Genomic DNA, 19,009 nt, shown 5'->3' on the forward strand with positions numbered 1-19,009 from the left:
TACCAGATGATGACCTCATAAAGACCTGAGCATGAAAAATGCCAGCGAGCCTGAGAGAACTATTCTATCTTTTCCAAGTGTGAGTATGATACTGATAGACAAGCTGCACAAATGTGGAATTCATGTTCAGAGTAGTTCAGAGAGTATTGTTTGCTTTAACTGTTCAGTGTCTCTTGAAAACTTGCACAACAGGACTAGTCTAAGGAACAATGTACAATGAATCCAGTGGCGTTAAAGTATTACTTTACTACTTTAATACATTCTGTGTGAATCCTGAGTAATGGCAAAAAGCTTAGAAGCAACAAAAGGTTGTCATTCGCTAGGATATGCCTCTTCCTCTCATGCTCCTCTTGTTTGTAGGGTTTCCCAGGGGTCTTTTATGGGTCCCCTCTTGTTTTCTATTTGCATGGCATCCCAGGGGGTAATCATCTGTAGACATAATCTCAATTTTTATTGTCACAGGGTTGACACACAATTGTATGTCCCGTTATGACGTGGTTTGGGAATTAAGAATTGGATGCAGAAAAATTTCCTGCTATTGAATCACTCCATATCAGGAATCATTTTAATTACCCCTTCTGGCCCTTCAGCACTGGCAGCATTTACAATCTCTCATCTAGACTGGGGGCTGTTTCTAATGAGGCCTGCAACCTAGGTGTTATTTTTGACTCAGAGATGTCTTTTGATGCTGGGGTGCAGTCCTGGTTTGTCTGGCTGATCAGGTCAATCCTTTCCTCTGCAGATCTACAAAAGGTCTTCAATGCTTTTATCTCCTCCAGACTTGACTTTTAAGGTAGCGAAACATCCAAAGGCTGCAACTTTCGGCCTGGCTTTCAACACATAAGAAGACAAGCCAGATCACACCAATCCTTGCTGCCCTTCAGTGGTTACCTGTCAGTTTTTAGAATCTATTTGAGATCATTTGTTACTGCAAGTTTTTAGTGGGGCAGTATGTGAATCAACAGTAATACGTTTTTTTTTGGCTACCACAAAAACAGAAAAATATGATGACAATACTGTACTTTTATGATCGAAAAATGATTGGATCACTACCACACCTACCTGAGCAAACATGACTTTAACAAATAATTACAACAAAACCTGCTGAAACTTAAAACAGTAAAACTAAGGACAGAAAATATCAGCCGATACTGATAACTGATAATTCTCTTGGATGATTCCAAAAAGATAACCAATTATTAGAGTTGGTCCCATTTAAACATTTTCAAACTGGTTTTATATGAGGCTTAATACCAGACTGGACCGGTAATACCGAATTTCACCACTAGCTGTCTCACGTGCTACTCGCAAGATGAATGAGAGCCCATGAATGACAGCAGTATTACAGTCCATCAGGTCAACTGTGAAACTTTGTGTTTTTATTTCTCAAAACAACAATTCAGTTTAACTTTTCGTCTTCTAAAGTTTAACATCAAATTAATAAATAAATAAGAATTCAGCTTAGTGAACTGGAGAAAAGATAACCCCTAACCCTTCCCAACCTTACCAATAATTTCACATTTTCACATTTTAAAAATAAGTCCATAAGCTGTAGTTTATGCAACTCAGAGGATTAGACAGGCTAAAATGTAGTGCGCTAAGACTTACATTTAATGTTCCACAGCTCTAATAATATTTGTCTGGTTAAAACTTTCCCCTCCCCTTGCGAAACAGTATTGTGTTCTTTGTCTCCTTCTTCTTCTTCTTCCTGTATTTACTGGCAGATCACCGACCAACTATAAAGTACCAAATACTGTATTGAGTGTGTTGATGCTACGCTTAAGTCCATGACAGAAATTTGGCTTTGTATTGACATCTGCATTTAACAACTATGATTTCACTAATACCAACAAATTGTCGCCTGAATGAATGAATATTGTATTTTTATGTATGGTCATTTACACAACCCAGCCCGAATAGGATTCATTCAGACACATTAAAGGATCATTATGTAAGAATTTAAATTGAAAACACTAAACAATTAACTGAAATTATGAACAGAATGGGAAGAAACAACTTTTGACAATATGACATCTGTGTATGTTCTTGCAGTGGTATCTACTGGTGTTTAGCATGCTAAACAGCAGCTAGCCCTGGCCCATCCTGGTCCAAAACTCTTGTGCTATTGGTGTAAACACCAACACTCCTCTGGTGTGCCGAGCTTCAAGTCTGGACTTCAAGTCTGGACGGCTAACTGAGCTAACTGGCTAAAAGCAGCTACAGTTAACAGGAATTAGGGGTTACTCTCGTAATATGCTCGGCCCCTTTTTGTTCTAAGTATAAATTTGACAAGTGACCAATTCTTACATATTACACCTTTGACTGACAACAAACCAAGCGTACCTGCACGATAACCCTCCATCATTTAGTACACAATACACCAACATCTACACAGAAACATTATCCACCAGTACACACGCCAAATAATAGCGTTCCAGGAGCTATCCCACCATGAAAAAGCAACAGATTTAGACACACTAACAATGCCCCCTAAGCACAACACACTACATAAATCCAAACATATCGAAAACTACATCTGCTCCCCCTGATATACATCATGCATCCCTACAAGACTGCCAAGCTCTCAATGGCAAAGCTGTCATCACTCACTCCTAATCATCCCATCTAAAACCTCTGTCTTCCTGCTTCAGATGCTTTGCTGTTTCAACAAGTGGTGTTGCTAACAGATTAGAGTTGTTGTCTGTATCCATGACTGTTACAGAACAACACTGTCACATTATTTGCCAAGATGCGCAAAGCTGGCAAGCATGAAACTAGCTCCAGGCTAATTTCAGCCTGCTCAAACAGAGCCAATTGCAAACATATCTTTGGTTTACAAGATAAAGTAACAACTGATTGTTGCCAGTTGGAAGATCAGAGAAGTTTACAGTTGTAAATCTGCTGATTTGTCTGTTATGCATCAGAGGCGGATTTCTTCAAACGAAGAAGAAGAAGAAATGATAAAACAAAATTAATTTCCTTTTGTATAGATAGTTCTCACAGATTTACAGTCACATCAAGAATCTCTGGTTCAGGTATTTGCTGAGACTAAGCTCAAACGTGTCACAGAAGTCTAGCAATTCAACACGGCCAAGGTTAACTATACTTTTTTAATCAGATGCTGTACACAGCGGGGGCAAAAATGAAATGTCACATATTTGATTTGGGGGCTGATAAGGTTTAACATTCCCCACAGAAGAAGAGCAGCAGCAGCAGAAGTGTTTTGTCTTCGTGCCTGTCATAGCAGAGCAGGCCAGATGAGACCTGAACCGCCACACCAGATGGCAGGTGACTGTTCTGTAGGACACAGACCGCAGGGGACAGACAATGACGACAATAATGTGTGTTTGTGAGGGAGAGAGAGGTAAATAATGAGAAAAGGACATAGGTTTTATTGTAAGATTGGAATTTTAATTCAGAAAGTAAACTTAAGCTACTGTGAAGTCAAAACATAATATCAGTCGTATGTCAAATGTCATTTAGTCTTTCTGGATGTCTGGAAAACCTAATGTCAACTGTAAATAACTAAATCATCCAAATGAAATACACAATGTATTGGTGATTGTGGCATTCTTGACCTACAAAGGCCAGTACAATTATTGAAGGTAGACTCCTGACATGACACCAAATGATACCAAACATGCCCATTTTTAAAGGAGCTATATGTAAGAATTCGAGTGCAAAATATTCAAAAATGAACTACAATAATCAACAGAGTTGGAAGAAATGTGTTGATGTCATGTCAAACACGTCTATGTACTGTGTTGCAGAGATGTCTACTGAAGATAGCATGCTGACAAGTTAGCCCGTGCCTGTCCTTTCTTGTAATAGGCTACCGCTTTGTAGCTCAAAAGAGGCAATAGTGAGTTAGTGTAGCGTCTACACTGCCCACAGTCCAACATGAGAGGATGGAGAAGTAGCGCCGTGAGGGCAAGAAACCACGTTCATCAGCAAAGAAAGAAGTGACAGAAACAGAAGTAGAACAATAGTTAGCCTAGCACTGGCATTTCAATTGATGGGAGTAGGCTTGCGTATAGCACCTTTAACAATTTAGTCCCAAGAGTTCAAAAGTAAGAATGACAAAACTTCAATTAGGGCGTTTTTGTGAACATAGTTTTGGGGCTTTTGGAACCTAAATATTAATAATGTCACTTAATGGGTAACTTCACCAATTTTACACAATAAAGTATTTTTGTCTTTGAGAGCACTTCTGTTTATGTTAAAAGAGTAGTATACAGTGTTTTGTAGCTCCAGAGGAAGCTGCATGGATTTCGATAAAAAAGCCTCCAGTGATGTCACTCTGTGGCTAAGTTGCATTGTGGGTAATGGTGGCAACATGTTTTGAAGAAGACGAATGGACTAAAAAAGGTGATATATACCATACTAGACGAGAGGATTGTTTTTCCAAACCTGGCAACTACCTTACCCATAGTACATTGAGGGACATCTTTGGCGGCAATTTATCAGATTACATGCAGCTTCCTCTAGAACCACAACAGGCTTTATATATGCAGAAGTAATACCCAAGACATGTAAACAAATCCACCCTTCTTGGATCTGTGACACTATGTATATTTGGAAAGTGGACCCCTAAGACTTGTATTTGACCAACATAATCTCACACCTAAACGACTGAATAGGTACATTGCCAATGACCATTCAAAAAGATATATATACCACTGTTCTGAGTACTAGCAATAGATGTATCGGACCTTCATCGTACCCTCAAAGTTTGTTTGGGTATATGCAAGAGAACTACTTGGTTAGGTTTAGGAAAAACATTGTTGTTTGGGGTAAAATAAAAACGTTACTTATGTTACTTCAGCTAGGAACGTACCTTTGCCATGCATATGACTAGTCAGTTAAGATAACTCACTGTTGACTTGTAGACTACACTGGACACTAACCTCAGTGTCCTGGGTGAAAGTCCTGTGCCTGGGCCAGAGATCACTACCCAACAACAAACGTCAATATGGGTTGTGATAAGCTGCTTTCACAGTTGTCCTATATGGTCGTTTTCCTGGCCAGGAGGGGTTAATTTGACCTAGAAAATTTAGTCTGACAAGATTGTGTTTTGTCAGGTAGTAACAGGAGCTTCAGTTTATTAGCTCCCTCCAGTGGGCCAGCTTTTTACCCTGTCACAGATAATGAAGGGGTCTTGGGAATTATCTACTTCAGTTGTAAATGTGTTTGGTAGACCTGGAATATCTACTCAGTTCTCTGTGGGATTCTGTAGGCACTGCTGTGAGACTGTCTAGTGCAGAGGTTGCTGTCAAAAACAACCTCCTCCCTGAACTCTGAAGACTGTTCACATTCTCTGTATAAAGTCAAGCACATTCAGTGTGGGTCTGACAGGTGGAGTACCTTGTCGCCTCTCCTGCTGACAAACTAAGGTCTGATTCTGAAATAGGGGGGTTTTGTTTGACCATGACCTCTGATGTTAGTATGAATAAACTCTTGTCTGACCACGTCTGAACTGTTTAGTAGTTCTGAAGAGCCAAACTCGAACACAAGGCAAACAGCCAGCTGTCCAGAGGGGTGAGAGGTGATCATGTAATGAAGATAACCACACACACAGTTAGATGATCTGCAGGAATGTCTCCTGTCCCAAAGGAAGGTCTTCCAGGTCAGCTGATTGAAAAGACTGTGGAATATGTTTTGCTCTGCTGCTATTGTTCATCTCTTCAGTGGATGCTGTGAAGTGACAGTTACATGCTTACTTATGCCATGACTTCTTTGCTGTGTCTGTTTCCGTTGCACTTTGTCATATATTGCTTTTTTGCAATCTTTCGAGATGTTTTAGAATTTTTATTCAAATAATGTGCATAAAAATGGTTGGATGACCAAATGAATCGTTTTCCAGCCATGTTGGCTGTAGACTCTCAGTCACCTCATTACCCCTTTAAATTAATATTTAAATGAATTCACCTCAATTAATCAATGTATTTATCAATAAAGGAAATCAATTAAGCAATTCATAATAATTTACAGCAAATAAATCATGACGTATATGAAGATTTTGACTTAAACATACGCTAATACCTCCACTTCACCAAAGAGATGGGAAATAGCAGGAGACTTAAACATCAGCTGTAATGTTCCTCAAACGGAAATTTCAGATTTCCATCATGTTTTTCTGCAATGGCATAATTGTACCTGTCTTGTAAGTTGATGCCATTGACCGCTTATCTCGATTAATCAACTCTTCATAATCGCATCGCATGGAAACAAGCATTCTTTGCATTTTCTTTGGTCAATTTCTCGAAAGTCAGTTAAAATATGCAATATGTTTGGACAGAAAACTAGCTGCGGACTTAGCCACCCAGAGATATTTAAGGTCCCATTTGTAAGAGTCAAGTTTTGAGTCTCATTCCTAGCTCTTCAAAAACTGAGACTTTGGGATAGTGGGCGACCCAACCTACGATCCCAAAGTATCAGCATTTGACTAGCCGGGAATTAGACTCAAAAATCAACTATCCTACAAATAGGACCTTTAAGAGGATAAGCTCTGACAATTGACACCAACGCCATCATATCCCTTGACCCTAGATAGCTCTGTAATACAATGAAATGGACATCTTAACTTGAGAAGTAACTAGTAAAGTAACAAAGGAACTTGGGAAATGTTTGGTCATGGCTAAAAACAACAGAATTCAGACTGTCTTTCTGTATTATAGTGTCTAAGTCTAAAAAATGTCACGTTGTCCAGAAGAAGCCCATCGTTTCAAAAAAATGCATTGGAGTTTTATAGTTTTGAATATCGTATTGCATTTGGAAATGCTGGAAAGGAGAAAGTCAGGTGACCTTCGTTGTCATGGTAATAACAGACAGGTGATCTTTGCTGTCATGGTAACAAAAAAACATGTAAACGTGAAAAAGCAGCAGTTTGGTTGGGTTTAGACATCAAAACCACTTGATTAAGTTTAGGAGTAGATCATAGTTTGGGTTAAAATGAGTACGTCAGTCATGTGAGTTAAGTTGTGTATGTATGTTTGTTTGTGACACCACAGTGTGTGTTCTCAGAACAATGTGCTTTCAGAGCACCGGGTGTCTGTTTTCTAAATAAATGGCTGTAGGACGAATAGGCTTTCGGTCCAATGGGACGTTTTTTTCGGACTATTGTCGTTTCAGAATAATGAGCCACGAGAACAATGGCGTGGCACCTGTAAGACAATCTCTGCAGATCTGCCTCCTCCACCACTAGCAGCTCAGCAATGCAACATAGCACTGCCTGCAATCTGCCAGTGTTCACTACCTTTCAGAAAATATGTCTTCAGTTCTGTGGCTGACAATGTATTTTTTGCCAAAAGTTTGTGCTACAGTGTGTGTGTGTGTGTGTGTGTATTGGTCTTTGTCTATATGACATCAGCCACTGAGCAGAAGACATCCCACTAACTGGCCTCAATTACACACCCTGCCCTGTGACACACTGCACCGACAGACTGACCGATGTCTTGCAGCAGAATCCAGACAGGTACAATTTCATGACACACACTGTTTTGCCGTCATACGCCCAGCAACATAACCATCCCTGTGGACAGCTTGTTTAGTCCTCTATCCACCTCATCAATCTACATCTGGGCGCCTGGCAGCGTGTCGGATTCTTAATAGATCATTCTTTCACATTACCTTTACAAATGCACGATTCGTCTGGGTTTTTCTTGCTTGTCAACTGCAAGTGGAGATGTTGTGGTAGGGTTAGAAAGTTTCAGCTCATGCCCCGTATTCTTCTGCTTCCTATTTAGATGAACTCCTACATTATATACATGTATGCCTGTGTGTAGCCTACCAAAGGTTATGCCTCTCTACACAAACATCAGTTCCAGGGTAAAAATACCTCTAGTACATGGTCATACTGTATGGGTGTCTGTATAATGTATCCCGCCAAGCTCCCCATTTATTTTTTCAAAAGGGTGCTTTTTGGATCATTGTTACCGCCTCGGCTAATAGCCCCCCTCGGTTACCATAGCAACACACAGGTAAGTGGAAAGGAGTGCTTAGTTTGCCACGCAGCATGAAGCCCGATTCTAAAACTGTTGACCTATAAAAACATACACCCACCGACATGTGGAGGCTACCACAACCATATATGTTTGGAGTCTTTGTGTGCGTGTGTGTGTGTGTGTGTGTGTGTGTGTGTTTGATGACAGCAAATGCAGAAAAAATAATCAATAACCCAAGTTTGTCTTTGTCCAAGCATTTTTATTGGTGTGAATGTGTGTGTGAGAGTGTGTGTGTGTGTAGTCTCTCACACCCTGCACCACAAGTGTAGAGATTCTTCTAAATGACAGCACATACAGAGAGGACTGTGCAGTTTGGAAAGTAAACACGTATCTGTCTCTTTCCGCCTCAGTAACATCTATCTTCCTTTTTCAATCGCACCAGCTCCCTCACCCAACTTCATTATCCCCTCCTCTCCTAGATCCTTTGCACCGTTTCTGTCTCTTTCAACACATTTCGTCCCTCTCTCTTTCCTTGAATTACTCTCCCTTACCTTCGTCGACTGAGTTGTCTGTCACCCTTTCACTTTCTATCTCTCCTTTACCTCCTTTTCTTCCTTCCTCCTCTTTTGTTTCTTCCCCTGGGGTTTGCTGTGTCTGATCTATCAGAAGCTCCAGACAGCTGTCTATTCCCTGCAGGCAGCCATCAGAGACACTGACCATATGGGAGGAATAGCGATTGCTCTCGGTTGGTCTCATATTGTTCCCTTTTCATTTTTAGCCCTTTTTCCCGAAACACTCCTTCTATATGCATTCACTCTGGTCGCTTTCATTTCGCCTCGCTCCAAATCTTTCAGGCCGTCAAGAGCCAAACTGCTCGGCTTCTGGTGGAGAGGGGAGGAGTGTGGAGGGGATGCAGGTATTTTTGTGACAAAGCCACGGACACAACGTATCGAGGGATCATTAGGGAATACTGTGACAGTTTTGCATCTGGACTGTATTGAGGTTTTTTTTAAATGAAAACATTTATCTTTAAAGGGAATCAAGGCCACCAGGTATTTTTGTCACAGGTATTTTAGGATCTTTGTATCCATGGCAGAGAAACATGGAGATAAAAAAGGAAAAAAAAGCAGTTTGGATAATCCGAAAATAAAATGTCAGCTTCAGTTTGATTTTTGTCATTGTACATGTCAGCACAGTACGACACTGATACAGGATATGCCACTGTGTATGGGCACTATGTAAGATATGAGCAAAATTTTAGTTTAAAACAAAAAATGAACTAACATTATCAACAGAGTATGAGGAATCAACAGCATGACATTATGACGTTATGTACTGTGTTGTATAGGTGTCTACTTAAATTAGCATGCTAACCAGCTAGCCCTGCCCATCCTGTCTTGCTAATACCACTTCGTACCTCAAGTTGCAAAAGTCAGATAGCCCCCGTAGTTTCAGCTGTGGGATGTAAACATGCCGTGTTCATGACTTAGTCTGGTAAATGAACATAACAAACCCAGAAAATGTCGATACAGGAAATATTTTGCACTTATTTTCCTTACTCAACAGAAAAATACAACCCTACACCCTCTGAATTTCAAGTTTCTCTCTTTCACCGACCCTTCAACTAGTCGCAAAATAAACTCCATGGGGCCCCCTACAGTTTGGACTTACCTTTCAATTCTGTCCATCTCTTACAAATTACACCTTTAAGATGTACAGTATTTCTTTGTGCAGTGCAGGAATACATTTACAGCTGCAATAATAATTTTTCAAAGGATCAAATGACCACATAAAATGTTAGAGTGGTCTCTTCACTATCACCCCACTCAGCAGTTCCCCTCAGCTCTTCAGAGTGTTATTGGTGTAACAGCTCATTATTTTGGTTTTACAGCCTTCAACTTTACTCTTCTGATTCACTCTCACCGAAGTCATAATAAAAATGAATAATACTGTGCAGCATTTAACAGCTAATAAGCATATTTTTTAACCCAGGTGCTGGTGTGCTTTGTTTGCTTTTTTCATGGAGTCTGATGAGACCTTTGCTTTGTCAGCTTTTCAAATCTCCTACTTCAATATCCGATGGCAAATACTTGGAGGTAAGGAGGCATAACAAATACTGTGCCTTTATGAAGTTGACATTTAGCTTAATGAGTCTTTAATCACACCACAACCATAGCAAACTCACGACACAGGACGCCACTTTGTCCTTAAGGTGTCTTTATGCTATAAATCTGCTTACCTGGGACAAACCCATACTATGAGAGCAGGCTTCACTGATGAACAAGACTGAGAGGGTGAAACAGCTGATTTTAGAATTGCATAATTGCTAATTTAAAAGAATATGTTCAAGAAATAAAACAGCACATATGATTTCTAAAGTTTGCATATCCTCTAATATACTTTTGACTGGCCTTTTCAATTGGGAAGTTATTCTAGAAGCATTTTTTGTTGTATTTGTAGAAAATCTCTTCACATCCTGACAGCAATCAATAAATCAAATATTCTGAGAAATCAAATAAAACAGTATCTGTGGCTGCTGCAGGCCTCTAATAAGTTTGGCCTGTAGCCTATGAAACGACCAAAAAGACTAACTGTCTACCTATATACTGGAGTCTTCTACAAGGCTAGGTATATCTATCTATCTATCTATCTATCTATCTATATATATATATATATATATATATTGCTAAAGCTATTAGTGAGCTAGTCACACATGAATGGCAGAGAAAGTGCCGCCAAAGTTTCCCAATGCTAACATGCTAGCTCGACAGCGGTTGGTACTAATAGTAGCTCATTGTGATGTTAGCTGTTTTCTTACATGTGAGGTAAACTATTTGGATACAGTTAGCGATGACAACGATCTGCTGCAGCAGCAACAGGCTCGTTCAGTGGCTAACGTTAGCACAAAGCACACATCTACAGCATCAAGGAGTAACTGTCATGCCAGGTAGCCTTTTCAGACTGAGGTACGTTCATGACGGCAATTTTGCTTGCTCAACAGAGCTGTTTATTCATGTATTTAGTCGACTAAAATTGCTAAGAGCTAGTTATCGCCCACCTGGCTAGTGAGAGCTACAGGACAGCTGTGTCAGTCATGCGTTGTGGTTAAAGGCCTGAAAGGAGGGGGCGGGAATTTTTGGTTGGATACTTTAAAAATGTAGCTTGCTCTCGCTTGTTTCTACAATCTTACCAGCCCCTGCTTTAGAATTTTGTGAGTTTAAATGCTGCATGTATTTTTCCTCATTCATACCTCAATTTGATGCATAGATTGGACTGTACAATGCTGGAGAATCCTCCTTGTCACTGTCTTTAAGCACCATTGTCCCCCATTAATCACAGAATAAGTCATTATAACAATCCTTCACAGAGGGGTCTTATTGTATGTAACCTTTCACTTATGCCACTTGTCTCATTTCTCTCCTCAAGGTGAAATCTATTAATGGATAGAGTGGAAATATGATTAATCACATGAATCGTATGGCTGTTTTGTGATGAGTGTGAGTAATTGTCCCTGTCTTTAAGAACATTTAATTAAAAAGTGGGAGCATGAATCTATAAATCTCTTCTGTGTTGAAAACATTTGTGTGTGTATGTCTGTGTCTGACAGAGTTTGCACCGTTAAAAGGAGACATAATAAATGCTTATATATAAGACCATTAACTAAGTTATGGCTTGAACATCTAAATAGTTTTTTTGTTTCGCATGTGTTTTTTTAAATTTTTTTTATCATTTTGTTGTCTGCTTTTGTATTTGCTATGTTTGTGTCTACAAGCACTGGCTTCACATTCACTTTAAATTCAATGATGCCAAAATGTAAAACACTGTATTCCCTCCCCTCTCTCCCCTCTCCCTTTCTGTTCTTCTCTTCGTCCCTTGCTGGTCCAGCACTGTGGCATTTGGGCCGACAGTGGACCATAACCGGCTGATTGTTTGGTCTGCCTGAGCATGATAAGCTTTCTAAAACATGTCAACAGTGTTACTGGCAGGGGACAGCTCCAGGGCCCATAAACTGGCCCCTAGCCGACTGGACTCAGCACCAAGTCCCATTGACATTAGTGGCAGTAATTCATATACTTTACTGCCAGACAAAAGAAAACTTTACAAACCAATAAGGACTTGCCATTGACAGATTGGAGTTTTAAACATGCAAGTATTACTTTTTATTCAGAGCTGCTGGTTGAGCTTAAACTCCATCAGCGATGCCAAACAAGCTTTGGGGAGTGTAAATTATACACCTGGCAATCTTGGACAGAAACAAGAAACTGGTGGAAATGCAAATAGAATATAAAACGCAAATGATTTTAGTTTCTTCTAGTTAGCTTTTTTTCCACCACTTTGGTCCAGAGTGAAATATCTCAACTATTGGATGGATTTCTATGGTATTCTTTCCACACATTCATGCTCCCCAGAGTATGAATTCATATGACTTTCCCCAAGTGCCACTATCAGGTCCACTATCATAAGTTTTCACTTATCTTGTGAATCATATCAGTATAGATGCTGAGATATGAACTATAAGATGAATTAAAACAATTTTGAACAGATATTCCTGGTTCCCAGATGATATACCCTGACTTCGGTGGAGGTCAAAACTTGAGGTTTTGAATGAAATGTCTGGACGACTTTTTAACAGATAATTAAGTTTGTTACATACATTCCTTGTCTCACGCAGTATGGATTGTAATTACTTTGGTGATTTTAATTTATTCAATACCCCGAGAGCCCACCGGGCTTGTCTCTGCAGCGTTACAACTGATCGCAGCCATTCTAGATAACACTGTTTCCACTGGCGTCTCAGCGTAGTTCCAGAAGCAGATCTGAACTCTGTTTCGTGGAGACTAATATTTTTTACAGAAGCTGACAGCAGCTGCATCGGTCTGCACAGAACTGATCGAGCCGGACAGGAAGTCAGACAGTGGAACGGCATAGTGCAATTTTCAAAATACAACGACCGATTCGGGATCTACAGCACAACAAAGTCAAAGAAATATGAACTACTACCCTACTTCCTGCTGTTCCTCTGTAAACTGAATATCTTTAGTTGGACAAGACACAACTTTTGAATCAACTTCTTGGATTCTGGAAATATGATATATATTATATATTTAAAGACGATACTATAAATGAAATAATTAACCGATTGATTGAAATATGATATGAAAATAATTATTAGCTGCAGTCCTTGCAAGTTATCCCACAGTTGGAAAAGGTCTGTCTTTGCGGGCGTTCTTTCGTAACTCACTTGCTTGGTTAACCTTGACAAATTCAGCTTTGGCTCTCTCTAGAAGTGTAGCAGGTTGTGGCCACAACTTGGCAGCACACAACCCCACCTGGAGCGCTTGAAACGAGGCAGCGCTTCAGCTGACTCTGTCAGAGTAAACAAAGAAGTATGCTAGCCTGTCAGTCAGGGGGCAACTCACGAACAAAGCCTCACAAAATACCAACTACCTCCTCGTGCCCCTCCTGCTCTTTGACTCGAAAACCTTGCTCCGTCAAGCAGATAATTTTTGCCTGTGTTTAGAGAATGAAGTCTGCAATATTCTGGAAATCAGCTCAGCTACAAATTAAACACAAAACAGCATCCAATCAAAATATGTTTCTTTTCACTCATGCAGGTAAACGAGCCGTGTGCCGCAGTATCGCTTGTTTCGGCTGATATTACTCAGCTTCTGATGCAAATTCCGCTCTATGATGAGTGTTGCTGTGAAGAATTGTTTCCCTGCTCCCTTCATGATGAGCTCCACAGTGTATAGGCAGACATGGGGGAATACCTCGCTTCCGCAGTAAAATGGGTTCAAATTTGGCTCATGACTTCTCTGACTCCTCTCTTCACTCCTCACAATACGGTGTGTTATCTAACACTGCAGAGATGCAATAACAGTGGGGTATTGTGTTTGCAATAAATGCAAAAAGTTTCCCTTTTTTGCTATATGATAAAAGATTGATTTCTTCCATCCACATATAACCAGCAGAATACATCTATCAATATTCAAATCTGTACTGACTTTCAACAAAATATTCGCTGGCTTCATTCGCTTTTGTGCATCATATCACAAACAACCTCAACAACAACAGCTCAGTGTGCAATGATGCAACAGGTTGATCTGCCCTCTCACTCTCTCATCCAACAATATAAAAGATGAGGCCATTTAATCTCACATTGCATTAGTGAGATGACTCATAAAGTGTTGTTTTCCACTGTAGCCATCAATAAATATGAAAGGAGAGACGGAGGGGGACTCATTTCATTCTCACTTTGCTGGCCTTTTATGCTTAGATTATTTATGTGCATAACTTATTTGATCAATGCCTAACAAAAAAGAGCAGTAATGTCTTATTGATGCATGAGACAGGATGATAGGACGTCGAGGGGACTTACGAGAGGGTCTTCTCCAGCCGCCCTCCTGTGGAGCCGATGATTTCTCCGAGGGTACAGAAGGTCTGGCCCAGAAAGTCCTTTGGAGGACAAAGGATAGAGGAGACGGGGTTAACTGAATGATGGGGTCAAGAGACAGGTTCAACCCAAGCTCTCACCAACGTAAGGTAACATAAATATAACCTGCTTATGACTTAAAGGATACTGTCATCGAGCAGTACTCACATGCCCATTAGTACACTGAAACAGTTAAGGGTTGCTGTAATCTTTCTTCCTCTTCACAGTGGCCCTTAAGGTGTCCCTTTCCTTATGCTTTTCTAATACCATTTCCACACCAAAGTTAGCATGTAAATGCAGGGTTTTTTTTAGACGTGGGTAAACCTGCAAAAAATAGCAACTGACTCCTTTCCCATTGCCAGAGGATGAGTTTGCCTTTCTGTTATTTTTTCTTATGTGTCACGCTCTTCTTCACAAATGCGGCAGAAAAACATGGAACAGTAGAAAGCAGCAGATCTTAATATACCTCATCAGACTACATCTATAAGATAGTAAAGGTGTTTTTAAAGTCTTAATACATAACACTTTGACGCATTGTTTTTAAGGAGCTGATGATGGAAGTTGCTAAGAGGTGAGGCATCGCACATTATCAATTAATTAATCAATTAATCACCATGAAGAATTTAGACGATTAAAGATGTATTAAACGACAATCAGAGATGGGCACAAATACATCAAGAAATATTTTTAATTAAAGTTCCCATGAAGTAGCTGTTTAGGTGTTCTTATCACGTATGTCTTGCTCCATATCTCACCCATACATAGTTCGTTACCTCCTGGAAAATCATTAAAAATGTTAATGACTCATCCTGCCCTTGGGGGGATAAATTATTTTTTTTTCCCCAATCAACAGTTTCTTTATTTTATGATGCTGCCATGGATGTATAAAAAGAGGAAAACCTCCAGAGCGATGTTAGCGTGTTACTCAGGACCGGATGCTAGCGGTTGTTTTGTGGGGTGTGGGGGGGTTTAATGTACTCTAAGTGATGAGGCAAAAAGTACACAGCCCTAGAAATGCGTCCCAATGTTCATCTGAAGCTAACGTGACGCTTCAGCAGTCTGTGTTAGACAAATAACGAGGATAGCAGTCTTTCCATGTTGAGTTGTGACACAGGGATGGTAACACAAAGGGGAAAAATTTGTACGAAAAACACCAGAACTTTGAAAGACACCTACTTAAATTGTTGAACCCTGTCTAACTGAATTTGTAATGTTTTTTAAGAGGGATTTCTTCATGGCCCGTATGAACCGGTGGAACAATTGCAGGGAGTAAAAACTGGATTCAATCCTCATATTTACGTCTAAGACCAGCTGAGAAAATGTGGACCTATTCTTTAACAATGCCTTTGATGATGCAGCCATGGTGCAATTCTTAACTTTACACTCTGAGACCCCCACGGTTTGGTCACTGGTGAATAATTCTCATTTATTTCAGGAGCTCTTAAACATTTTCTACATATGAGTTCATGAGTTAGCACAGGGGTACCAGCCCAATAAAATATATGAACACTAAACTAATGACTCTACATATTTCCTGCCCTTATGTGCTCTAATAAACAGGGTTAACACTAAAGATAACAGGCTCTGGAGATATTATGAAAGACTACAAAATCAACAGGGATAGTAGGAGATATGAAAGTTATTAAAATTCCATTAAAGTGCTTTTTCATCTTAATGAAGTGTCATAATAAATTAAACATTCAATTTATTGTTTAATTCCACCTTTTATATAATGCACACGCTAACCTACAAAGCCCAGGAAGTCCCAGCGGGGTGCATTATCCAGGTGATTGTTGACTGATTATTCTTAAAGGGGCACTACGTAGTTTTGGGAAAGAACTTTTAATCAGAAGAGAAAGGTCTGCACTGACTGAGACTAAATAAACAAACTCTCTTTGTTTTCATGACTGAATCAACTGAATAGACAAACTGACCTTAAAGGACAACACAGTTTCATACTGTTTTACTTTGTTTATATGTGGCGGACCCTGCCACCTTTCTAGCTTCAAACAGTGTTCTGGGACCTTATTTTCCTCTGAGAACAGCTTGTTTATTCACTTATGGAAAAAATAAATATTTCCGAGATTCTTTGACTACTCTATTAATGCTGTAAATATTAAAATTCAGAGTTTTAATTTCTTCTCCAAAACTACACAGTGCCCCTTAAAAAAGGCCACACTGTGAATGAGAAAGAAATTGTTTTCCAATTTAATCAGCATTTTCATTAAGCAACAGATTCTGAAGTTTACAACCAGCCCACAAACTACAAGGAAAGACATATGGCAACATAAAAAAAAGCAGGGAGATGACACAACATGATAAAACAGCACAGCACCGAGGGCAGAGCACTACGCGTTGATGTTTGTCGTGTGTGGGCGCGAGCAGGTGTAGGTGTGAGTCCCGCAAACCCAACGCGTGTAGCTCCTGTAAATGTCCTGACATGCACAATCTGCTGTATTATACCGTCAGAAACAACAACATCTGCCTTCACTTTGAAGTGGAGTTCTGAAAGTGGCTTTACCTGGGCGCACGGTAAAATGCAGACAGACAAAATGAGGCACAACACTACGGGGGAGGCTTTCTGGATGGGAGCTGTTGGTGTTCGTCCTTGATAAAATTAGATGAAAAGAGTTGGAGAAGAAAACAATAAAATTAAAGTGAATGAAACAAAAACACAAGTCTCCTGCGGGGACACTGAAATATACTGGGAAATAAAAGGTGGAATGAATGAAGGATCTTGCGGTGCCAGCACCCATGAGGATAATACAGTCAGCAAACACAGCACTCACCTTCTGCTCTCCCACGAGTTCATTTGTGAGGAAGAAAGAAAAAAGTGTCACTAGACGGGTTCACAGTGTACTTAATACTAGATTAGGCAAAACAATAGACTTTATTCACGCTGAATCATTATGAGCTGTTTCACTCATTCACTGTAAATTAGCCTCAACAGTACGAGTATCGCTGAATACAGTGTGGTACGTTTGAGGGCTGATGGGAGTTGTCAGCGCTGAGTCAGAACTGTCATTTGAGTTGGACATACTGTACTTACGTGTTTGGAAATGTTACAGCTTCTGGAGTCCACATTGTACCTGCGACAAATAAACGGGTGATGAGATCGGGAAAACTCTTGACACTGCGATTTGGAACTGCATATTCAGAGCCACAGGGGTTAGTCCTGAAAAAATGGAGCTGTTCACCTTCAGAAACACAAATTTCACGCTTTCTGGTAACTCAAAATGTAGAATAGAAGAATTCACTGTAGGTTTGGGACCTCTGGAGTGCTATGTGGCTCCGCACCATCATCAGGGCTAAGCTAGCTGTTGACGGTCAGCAAAAATCTAAAAAAAACAGACGCTGGTTGCTTGTCAAGATAAAATATCAGCGTTTATTTTTCACAATTAAAAATAAAAGAGACGTCTTACAAAAGAGACGTAGGTCCAGAGAAGCAACCATAGGCCGACTGTGAAAGCTGAGTTATGATCTGTGTTTACATTTGTTGTTCGGAGGTGACCTCTGGTGGGCGTAATAGTTTTTACGCCGGAAAAAGGAGGAAGTCAGGCGAAGTAGTATAAAAAGCACCAAAGTACAGATAAGGAAATGCCAGGCTGGACAGTTGGGTTAAACAAGCACAGGGCTTTCATGTCAGAGGCTGCTGTTCATGTCAAGTGTGTAACCATAAGTTTGTAACTACAGTCACATCAGTAGGTAGTCATTTTAAGCCAAACCACAATGTTTTCCTGAACCTAACCAAAGTGAGACCATATGATGAAGGTCGGAGAGCAGCATCAGTTATGTTTTTTGGGAACAGTGATATATATTGATTTGGGAGTCACTGGCAATTGACCTTTTCAGTCTTGTACGTATGAGGATGTGTTGGTTTGGAGTTTGTTTTGATGGATAAGTTTGCCAAGCTGGGTTGAGCAACGGAAAGTCATGAAAAATGTCAAAAATATTAAAAAGAAAGAGTAGCACATGTCAAATTGCCAAGTCAAGGAGAAGAAAATACTCTCATCTGACCTGTTTATTCAGCTCACATTACAACAGATAAACTCATTGCCACTTAAATTAAATGAATTGTTGAATTATTTTGGGTATGTTAGACAGCAAGAAAATGTTCCCTTTACTGCACCTTTGCATTGTGAACCCACACCTCACTCAGTTTCCTTTATGACCAAAAAACCTGACGACTATATCAGAGCTTTTAAGCAGTTTAAAAATAGGCCTATTACTAAATATAACCTCAGCAGAAAAAGTTACCACTCAAATCTCTTGCAGCAAACCCGACATTATTGAAGGTGCTGACAAAGATGGACAGATATGTATTCAAGATAAGATCAATTATTGGTGGGAAGCCCATAAAAAGTTAAAAGACAAAAACATTATGTTCTTTGACCCACTTTAGTCTGAAACCCAGTTTATGGAGAGAGCAAAAGTAAAAACATCTATAAGATGAAGGTTGCATTAACTGAGTCCCCCTCGATGCCTAATAAACAAGTCAAATGTGAGTATTTTGTCTTTCTTCGCTTTGAAAATGGGAGACGTGCTACCCTTTCATGTTTTTTGGAATATGCTCAGTCGAATTTGGGGCTAGAACTCCACTGAGAATCCCATTGATGAAACGCAACCTCCTTTT

General features: G+C 39.9%; 1 protein-coding gene across 1 annotated transcript in view; it reads right to left on the reverse strand.

The window, feature by feature from the left end:
* cpne9 (copine family member IX) overlaps positions 1-19,009 on the reverse strand; it is a 98,576-nt gene that overhangs the window by 46,105 nt on the left and 33,462 nt on the right. Inside the window, exons 5-6 of the mRNA XM_084365686.1 lie at positions 17,426-17,465; positions 14,323-14,402 (exon numbers count right to left, since the gene is read on the reverse strand). Of these exons, the coding sequence (XP_084221812.1) occupies positions 14,323-14,402; positions 17,426-17,465 (120 nt within the window). The remainder of the gene's footprint in view (positions 1-14,322; positions 14,403-17,425; positions 17,466-19,009) is intronic.

The sequence above is a fragment of the Pagrus pagrus genome, assembly GCF_965226575.1.
Source record: "Pagrus pagrus genome assembly, chromosome: 11".
In the NCBI taxonomy this organism is placed as follows: Eukaryota; Metazoa; Chordata; class Actinopteri; order Spariformes; family Sparidae; genus Pagrus; species Pagrus pagrus.